The 10,690-nt window shown below is 34.5% G+C and overlaps 2 protein-coding genes across 2 annotated transcripts; both read left to right on the top strand.

Moving 5' to 3' along the window:
- The first annotated feature begins 838 nt into the window (after nt 1-838).
- On the top strand, nt 839-5,119 carry LOC128546713 (uncharacterized). The gene is made up of 2 exons (XM_053517996.1): nt 839-1,330; nt 5,063-5,119. Exons 1-2 carry the CDS (start codon nt 839-841, stop codon nt 5,117-5,119), a joined length of 549 nt encoding a protein of 182 aa, XP_053373971.1.
- A 3,187-nt stretch (nt 5,120-8,306) lies between these two features.
- On the top strand, nt 8,307-9,158 carry LOC123565212 (zinc finger protein 43-like). The gene has a single exon (XM_045359110.2). It carries the CDS (start codon nt 8,307-8,309, stop codon nt 9,156-9,158), a length of 852 nt encoding a protein of 283 aa, XP_045215045.2.
- Nucleotides 9,159-10,690: the final 1,532 nt, after the last annotated feature.

The following is a 10,690-nucleotide window of genomic DNA, read 5'->3' as shown; positions in this document are numbered from 1 at the left end:
GAGGAAAATCATGGTCAGGTAAGAGTTTTTACCAGAGGAATGATAAACAATCCAGCAAATAGACAGTTTCTGATTGACGGTTGGTCCCCATCAGAAATCCGTATACAGCAACTAGCAGATGAAGACATAAGTACTATTCTTGCTGCAAAGGAGGATGGAAATACACTGACTTGGAAAGACATATCTGCCAATTCGTCCATCATGAAAAAAACTTTGGTCAATGTACGATACCCTGGAGTGTAAAAATGGTATGCTATTTAGAAAATGGATGGAAAACGACAATGTAACCTTGCAACTTATTGTTCCTAAATCCCTTCAGAATGATGTCATGCACTATTTCCATGACATTCCTTCAGCAGCACACCTTAGTTCTGAGAAAATGTTAAGCCGGATAAGACAAACCTTTTACTGGCCAGGAATGAATGAAACCATAAAAAACTATATCAAGAATTGTGACCTGTGTTCATCTCGGAAACAAAATAAAGCTATCCGAGCCCCCCTTGGTCAGAATTCTGTAGGAGAACCCATGGAACTGGTTTCAATAGACATTTTGGGTCCTTTGCCACTCTCAGAAAATGCAAATCATTATGTTCTTGTTATTAATGACTGTTTTACAAAATGGTGTGAAGCAGTGCCTATCCCCGATCAAGAAGCAAAAACAGTTGCTGAAGCCTTTGTGAACAATTTTGTTGTGAGATTTGGTACACCAATGGCTTTACTTTCCGACTGTGGAAAAAACTTCAACAGTTCTCTTTTCAAACAAGTATGCGAGGTTCTTCAAATAAGCAAAATTAAAACCTAAATTGCGAGACCGCAAAGCAATGGTGTAAGTGAAAGAATGATGCGATGCACTTCCGATATGATCTCCATGTACTGTGGTAAAAATCAAAAACAGTGGGACAAATATTTGCCTCAAGTAATGATGGCCTATCGCGCTTCTACCCATTCACGTACTGGGAAAAGCCCAAACATGTTGACTTTAGGTAGAGAAATCAACTTGCCCATGACAGCAGTGATAGGGTTACCCGAAAATCAGGATCCCCTAACAGTCGACAACTATGTTCAGCAACTACAGAACAACCTCGTCTTAGCACATCAGGTAGCTAGGAAAACCCTGAAAAAGAATGCAATATATAGGAAAAAGTATTACGACCAAAGGTCTCATAAACGAACATTTAAGGAAAAGGACATAGTATGGCTGTACAACCCTACTCGTAAGGTTGGCGTATGTTCAAAGCTTAGTCCTAAATGGAAAGGTCCCTGTCTTATCATACAGAAGATTGATGACACAACATATGTAATAAAACAGTCAGCTAAATCAAAAGGAAAGGTATTTCATGTAGACAAATTGCAGAAGTATAATGGAAATACTTTGCCCAGTTGGATAAGAGTGAAAATCCAGGAAAATTAAATAAACATGTACTGTGCTGTTATAATTGACAAATAGTTAAACAGTTTAGTTTGATGTTATGAATTTGGAGCACCAGACACAAATATGTATCAATTGATACATATATAAACTAACTAGTGGATATATTACAATGTTTTAAATAATGCAGATATTACGTAATACATTACATTTCCTTAGTATGACATCATTTTATCAATATGTAACTGACAGGTCTAAGGAAGTTATATTGAAATTACTGTACATGTTGATGTGTATCACAGTACTGTGTTTAAGAGTCTGTGGGTATATAGCAAAATAGGTCTGTCCAGCCAATTTGTGCTATTGGAAACTTGCTCAAGGTTTATACTGGAATCATATAGCAGAAATCTAAAATGCTAAGCTATTCACTTGTGCAGTTTGACTTAAACAGTACCTTTGAGGTATTTGACAGCATCGCCAGTTGTTTCCATATTATCTTCTAATGATGACGCTTAGCTGAAAGAAGACATATTCATTATCAAACTGTAGTTTATCGATAAACAATTTAGAGTGTATACACTCCTACTAAAATGTCCGAAGATTTCAATTTCTCCAAGAATTTCTGGTCAGAGGGTCAATGATTGGCGTGAAATTATAATAACATGGACTGCCAGAGAGATACAGATAGCATCTTTAGATTGGCTTTTAATGGCCCTATCAATTATCCACGGTCAGCTTTTGACATTGAGATGAACATTAGGTCACTGGGTTTCATTGCATGAGGAATCAAGAAAAAAGTACAATTGTTGTATTACTAAAAATGTATTTTGAATGAAATGCTAAAGGAAATTTAACACACTTGAAATTCAAGTAATGAAAGTTAAATTAATCTTTACAATTAGCAGTTACAGTAAGAAATAGCTTAAAGGTCCAGTTATACTTTGGATGTAATAATTACAAGTATAGCGTTTATTTTACCTAGAAAGTTATCTTTCTGACGAAATTGGCCTTTATTTGCTCAGAAAATAATCCTAGTATTGCTTTTTTAAGTTGAAATTATACAACAGAAATATAGCACAGTATTTTTTTCAATGATATTGCAAAAAAGAGCGAAATGTCTTCCGTTAACTGTGTTCCATGTAGAAACAACTAAAATGTCACAGAAAAATATATGGTTACATGTTTTAGAATAAATAAAACATAGTTTTATTTCTAAACTATCAACAACAAAATAATGTTCTGTAAGTTAATTCTAAGTGTTACTAGACCTTGAAAAAAGAAAACAATCATGTCTATATAATATGAAAAAAACACTGCCTCGTCTGGTCATCTCATCCCATAACATTTGAAAAGAACTGTCTAATGATGGCACGGACTGTAGGACACAATTTTCAAGTCATTCGGTATATCCATGTTACTGTAATTTAAAGGTAGATTTTGGAATAAAGCAACACTGCCCATATTTATACTAATGTGCAAGCCGTTGCGGTTCATACAAGTAATGTGGACACTTATATGGCACAAGGAAAATGCGTATTCTTCCAAAAATCCAAAGTCAGACGCTCTGTGCAAATGCCGGAAGTACACATTTTTTAATTCGATAGTATATATATCTCATTCTGTACATTGCATGTTACCGCAGAGGGATCGGTAAGGATCGATTCCCTATTATTTTGTAGTAGTGATCTACAATTTTTGTAGTATGTAAAAAAAGCATGTTTTAAGGAGGTGGGGAAGAAACATTTATACGCAAATTACAGCATTAGGCTTTGTTCTTGTAGGTGTTCAATATCAATATAATTTGATTAGACACTGAGTTAAAAACTTCGATACGATACTAAGTTGCTTTTCCAGTATTTTCTTTGAAAGCTGCATTAAAAATAGTCATGCCATAAAACTGGTGGATATTGGAACATACTCTCATCTGAATGTAAATATCGCGGTACTTTAAGTATCTTTAGTAGTGACAGAGGTAAGTACATGTACTTGCATGCAAAACTTTAACCAGAATTTTCTAAGTACAAAAAGGGCATAATTCTGCTAAAATGTAGCTCAGAGTTATGTGACATAGCCAGTGACCTTACATAATGACATTGAAGACATGTGTGAAGTTTAAATTGAATACCTCTAGTAGTTACAGAGATATTAACTTGCACGCAAAAATTAACCTGAATTTGTTTCATTTCAGTAGATCAACAAAATACTTCTGCTAAAAGACAGGTTTGAGTTATGGGATTTGGTCAGTCACCTTACATAATGACACTAAAGACATGTGTGAGGTTTCAGTTGAATATCTTTAGTAAGTTACAGAGATATGTACTCGCAAGCAAAACTTTAACCCGAATTTATTTTCTAAGTATAAAAGGGCATAAATCTGCTAATATAAAGGTTACAGTTATGGCACTTGGCCAGTGACCTAAAATAATGACACCAAAGACATGTGTGAAGTTTCGTCCAATATCTACAGCAGTATTGGAGATATGAACTTGCATGCAAAACTTTAACCAAAACATTACAGTGACGCGATGTCGATGCTCGGATGAGTAGAAAATCCTTTCTTTTCTTCGGAAAATGGTGCTTATTATCCCCTATTTTTATACAACCAAAATACTTATAAAATTATCGCATAATTTCATAATTTTCCCACAGGAATGGTCAAATGCATAATGTGTGTACCCATCTGTAAACAAAGGTTCCTTAATTGATCTACCTCAAATGCTTTTCAATTTATTGCAAGAGCTGTTTTATGAAAGTTTTCTCATGACAAGGCACAAAAATTGCAAAAATTAAATGCCGTGCCTCCTATCAGTATAGCAAGTTACAATAACCTACCAATTACTTTTTAAGTCATTTCAGGAAACAGTTTCTTACATTCGCATAACTAGGCAAAAACAAAATGCATGCATTATCACCTGATGTTTTGTTTATAACATAAAGAAAGTTTTGTCAAATAAGTTCAAGCTATTGCATTATCCTTTCTTTTGTACATTTATTGAAACAATTAGACAGACGTTCTGGTGGACGGAATTAAGCCACCTAAAAAAAAGTTTTAGTCATGATCTAAGAATTAGGGAATTAATTGAATTTACTATTATGTATTGTCTCCTGTAGCAACATAAGTACCAATTCGTATTAAAGCATGGACAGACAGACGGATGGAAGTAGTAAAACTATAAAACCCTCTGGTGAAACAGGTAGAGACTAATACTAATTTTCTTAGTTTTATTGTGTATCATAATTAAAAAAACTTTCTCGAAAAAAACTGTACTGTACTGCCAATTGTTTTGCCAGATAAATTTTATTTCAAGAATATAATTGATGGATACAAAAAATATATAATTACTCACCTGTAAGAAATAATAAATAAGATTAAATTTATTTCATAGCTCTTTGAAATGATAAAAATAAACATTCCCTGCTTTGTACATGTAACACAATATAAGACTTCTATAAATTTATGCTATGATTAGTAAAAAGGCATAAAACATGTGGTCAGTAATTCATGTAAGATAAGGTCAAGTAGCAGGCAATTAATGCCAGGATGTCAGTCAGCACAGCAGGCCATGGAGATTTATGGGATATTAACAGTTACAGATTATTTGCCTAGCTGAATAGCCCCTGCTAAATTTTAGTAACCTTTTCAGACATTTTAGTAGGACTGTATATGACAATCTTATTAAACAATATTTACAGATATGGCTCATCAGTGTTGGACATGTGGCAACTACAGCAGCTCCAAAAAGATGTTGAAAAACCATGCTGCAGCGGAGCACAAACATCTCTCTGTGATCTGTGTTTACTGTAGACCAAAACAAGTTACTCTTGGTCGCATAAATGACCTTAAGAAACATATTAGTACCAAACATCCAAGTGTCAGCCTAGGGTTGCCAGATAACTTTTTCTCCGAAGGAAATGGGTTTTATTTGTCTCTTCACCCTTATGATTAAGTAAGACATGTGAAACCTGCACCTATGGATAGTCCATCAGCAACTCAGGCAATGCTTGCTGTGAGAACCATCATTCCTAGTCTGAAAGATGCAACAAAACCCTTACCACAGTGGGAGTCAGGATGGCTCCAAGCTATTAGAACACCTATACAAGATACTGTTCCATGTACCAAGCCCCTCTACAAATCTAACTGTGCAACAATTCTGTCAAGTCCATCAAGCCATTACTCAATGCTTTCTCCATATCCTGCGTATACAGCTACTCAACTGTCACCTGCTAGACCTACATCTGGAATGTTGTCGCCTTCTTCACCTTTCGTCAATCCGTCAACCACCTGAAGATATTGTCTATCTTAGTAAAAATGAACAAAGATGTCTATTTACACATGATGGAGATTTACTCATAGCTTTCCTTAATCAGTCTCCTACTAAGATTGCTGACATAAATGATAGTGATCCAGAACTATATTTAAAACATTCTACAAGAATTCTTGGTGCCGAATACTACGAACCGAGCCAGGCTCTTGCTAAACACTTATGTATGACTGAGTTTGAAATTGGAAGTATTAGTAAAGTTTCCAAACTAGCAGTACAGGCAGTTGAACAACTGAAATGTTTAGTTTTAACCAGAGAAATCAAATGTAAAGGAAAAACAGTTGAGAAAAAAATCATGGAGAGCAATGCAGTGAGTTTACTGGAATCATAATTTGACTTCCTTTATGCGCAGAAAATATTTAAAACATCGCACATCGTCATAAAAATAAAATGTGTTGGATGTCAAGAAGGACAGCTGTCACAAAGGGATCACTCTTGCCTATCAAGAATGAAAACAGAGTTGTTGGACTTATATTTCGATGAAATACTAAAATTAATTGAAGAGGAGGACCTCATTTATCGTTGGTATCAGAATGTGATATGTTTGGACATTTCACCCGAGCTCATAGCAATGTATCAATTGAAAATTAAATGTAAAGACTGGCGCGCAGTTGAACTAAGGACTCATTCTTTTAGACGTAAAATGATGCGTATGACAAGTGATATCTCCAATTTAGAAAATAAATTTTAAGTAAAGGATGCCACCAAAATTGTGTTCTAATTGTTTTATTATTTCATAGACTCATTTATAGGACCTACATTATTTTGTATATGTTATTCATAGGACCTGTATTGTACTATTTAGATCTTTTCTGTCTAATAATAAGACTGTTTCATATATATATCATTATATATCATATGTATCATTACAACAGTGTATGTGGAAAAAAGGAATATGACTAATTGTGTGTATCTTCATATCTATTTGGAATATTAAATAATTATAAAGGTACTTTATTTGTTGTTTTTCCTCCATTACTTTTCTATTTATAACTACACAGTATATATCCCAGGTCTTCATTTGCTAATGAGTAGTTGACTGGTGATGAGCATGGAAAGCTTGGTAAAATTTGAAACCCCTTCAACGTGTCTTGTTGTTGGTCCCTCTGGATCTGGCAAAATTTCCTTCGTTTTTGAATTTTTTAAAAATGCAAACGGAGTTTTTAAAGAACCACCAGTGATGATTTATTACTGCTATGGCGTTTACCAGCCTATGTATGATCAAATGAAAGAAGCTATTTCAAATATAGAATTTTATGAAGGATTGCCTAGCATTGAAATGCTTCAAACTTGGTCAGATCTACACTCAGGTCAAAACAAAATGCTATTACTAGATGATCTCCTAAGCAAAGGAGTTAAAAGTGTGGATGTTGTTGACATATTTTGTCAATATAGTCACCACCTGGGTTATACCTGTTGGTTTTTATGTCAAAACCTATATAATGGTACATAGGAATTTCGCACAATAAGCTTAAATACGCACTATTTTATTCTGTTTAAAAACCAAAGGGATGAATTACAAATACAAACATTAGGTCGCCAGCTTGGACAGGCCCCAGTAATAATGAGTGCCTATAGAAAAGCATGCTCTAAAAAATATGGATATCTTGTCATTGATATCAGTCCACATTCTGATGTGGAATATAAACTGCGTACACACATCTTTCCCCATCAGTTAATGTTAATATATCTTCCCGAGAGGTAGACATGAATGTAATAAAGAAAAAGCACGGAGATTTCTTGAAATTTCTGCTATCATCAACGCATAAGCAGCGCATGGTTTTATTAATGACGATAGAGCCCTCTTAGATTAAAGCAATTGTTCAAATTGTGCATAATGTGATGATGGGTAATAGACCTATATCACCCAGTATCTTAAAAAAGCTAGAGAAGCATAAGACGATAATTCTTCGATTTGTAGGTAAAGGAGTAACACTCGACCAAAGAAAGCGTATTCTGAAAAAAAACACTTTGATATTATCAAACGTTTCATTGAAGTTATCAAACACGAATTATAGATAAGGTGTATTAAGTCATGGCTAAAGAATTTTCGCTTATACCTAAAGTGAAATATGAGTCACTACTCAAGCAAATAAAAGAGAAAAATCAGGATGGTCAAACAGGTGGTGAAAGGCAGTTGCATAGTTTATCAGATATAAAAAGTCAAGAAACAATCAAGGAAAATGTTCCCCCAAAAGAAGAAAATTTTCCTACTTCTGAAAAGGAAGGGGATAAAACTAAGGAGGATGTAAAAACAGAAGAAACAAAGTTATTCGTGGAGAAACCACTATCAAAAATGCCTTACAACGGAGAAATTAAAAGGAAAAATAAATCGTACAAATCTAGATCTAGAAAGCTGAAGTGGATAAATTATTCGATTTAAAGAAGTAAGCACAGTTTTGATGCATTTTTTTCTGTAAGAAATAAAACTGGTTTTCAAAATGCTGTAATTGGATCAAGTAAAGTGTATGGTTGAGTGAGCTGTATTTATTTTATACATAACACTTCTATACTTAGATGTTTTATTTCTTTATTTTCTTTTTTAATATCAATGAATGAAATAATGGACATTATGTTTCTCATTTCCTTTGATAGATTAAACGAGGGGAAGAACAATGAAAAGACAAAACAGGACATGCGATGATGATAGTGAGGATGATTTTGAAAGCCAGAAAGACAAAAAGAAAATATGCTCTAGCAATACAGATAATGAGGATTGTGAAAATGATATTAAAAGTGAAAAACAAAACTGCTACACTTGTAAAGTTTGTGATAAACGTTTCACATTACTCACCAATTTACGCAGACATGGAGTTTCACACAGAACTATAGTGGTATGTGAACACTGTGGTGACACATTTTCTAGACAAGATAATTTACAACACCACAAGCGTATACATCATAATGAGGAAAGAAAAGACAATAAAAAGAAAAGAGACGTGAGATGTAATATCTGTGATAAAGTGTTTAACAAATTGTACAATTTAAAACGACATATGCGCACTGTACATAAACACGATTCAAATAAAGGTCGAAAACAATTGTTTACTTGTCGATACTGTGCGAGTGAATTTGAAAAGTATCCTACATTGTTTGCCCACGTAATGGAAAACCATCCACTCAATCAAAGTGGAGGTAGAGACCGAGAAGCAGAAAAGTCTTTAATAGATACTGATTCACGCAAGTACAAGAGCAAATCAACTGCTGAGGCTCAAAATAAAAATCAGTCTCAAAATGATAAAAACATAGAGTTATCTAATGAAAACAACGCTAATCCGGAGTCATTGAATATAAACCATGAAATGGTTAATGAGCGAGATAAGAGTGCTTTACAAAATTCAGTTCAAAATAGAATTATCGTTCCCAGGGGCGGGGGTGGTGAAAGATATGATTTGTTGACATTTTTTGCGAACGTGAGGTCCAGAATTCTCACCTACCTTCAGAATACAAAGCGTAGGAGGCATTAAATGGAACTTATGCGTTCAAGTGGAAATGGAGCGTACTGATAATGGGGGAGATAGCAGTGTGAGCACCCCCTTTTTCAGAAGTAGAACTTAAATGTCACTGACTTTGGATGATTTAAGTGAACATGATCTAAATGAAGCGTTACAAAAAATGTATGCCAGCTTGGAGAAATATATGCGAGATGGCTCCGGTTGGTTTCTCAGAAAAGTGTTAAAACTTGAGATTCACACCATCAAGTATCAACCTTTATCAGGCTCAAGTTATCTACCTTTACCTAGAACGTTGCTTTTAAACTCAAGTTTGCTTAATATTGAAAATGAAGATGAGAAGTGTTTTCTATGGTGCATTTTAGCTTCTTTACATACCGCAGAAAGGAATGGTGTAAAAGTGGAAACTTATCGTCCCTTTACAAACGAATTGAACATGAGTGGTATATATTATCCCGTATCCATAGCACAAATCGATAAATTTGAAAAACAAAACGAAAATATTTCAATGAACGTATTCGCTTTTCAAGAAAATGAAATTGTTCCATTGAAAATCACATCAAATCCATGTACACTACATCATGTGAATTTACTATGGATCAAATATGGTCAAGTCTCTCATTACGTTCTCATAAGAGACTTGAATACTTTTCTTTTTAGAAGCAAGTCGCACAACAAAAGAATGTTTTTCTGTCCATACTGTTTGCATGGTTTTGTACGTAATGAGTCTCTGCAAAATCACATCACATACTGTGGTACAAATGAAGCTCAAAAGGTGGAACTACCTGCAGTTGGTGACATTGCTATACTGGAATTTAAGGACTTTGAAAAAGAACTTAAAGTTTCATTCACGATTTATGCAGATTTTGAAACTTTAAATAGGCGGGTTTCAACATGTCTCCCAGAACCTACACACTCGAGCACCCATCTACCACAAAATTTGAAGTTTGCGGTTTCGCGTACAATGTAGTTTGTGCGGACAATAGATATACTAAACCAACGGTGGTGTACAGAGGGAGTGATGCATCACAAAAATTTATTAAGAGCGTGTTGAGAGAGCAAAAAGAAATTGAAAATATTATTCTCTCTAATATAGAACCAATGATCATTACAGGAGACAATTTAGAGGAAATAAGTCGCGCTTCGCAGTGTTGCTTATGTCAAAAAGACTTCACTCCTTATGAAAAAGTACACTCTACAATTGTAAGACATCATAATCATTTAACGGGGGGGCTTTATTGGAATGGCTCACAACCAATGCAATTTGAAATGCAAGCAGGCGAAACATACGTGCGTCATTTTTCACAACTTGAAGAAGTTTGATGCGCATATCATCTGTCAAAGTATTGGTGAGTTTAAGGGTGAAAATCTTAAATGTATTGCTCAAAGTACAGAAAACTATGTGAGTTTTTCCCTCGGTAACTTGAGATTCATTGACAGCTTACAGTTTCTACCCTCATCATTGCAAAAGTTGGTGGAACATTTAAAGTGTAATGGACAGGATGCCTTTGAACACCTTATTGAGGAATTCCCAAATTCTGATGATG

Source organism: Mercenaria mercenaria, chromosome 1, assembly GCF_021730395.1.
Source record: "Mercenaria mercenaria strain notata chromosome 1, MADL_Memer_1, whole genome shotgun sequence".
In the NCBI taxonomy this organism is placed as follows: Eukaryota; Metazoa; Mollusca; class Bivalvia; order Venerida; family Veneridae; genus Mercenaria; species Mercenaria mercenaria.
This window is presented reverse-complemented; position numbering and strand designations above follow the sequence as displayed.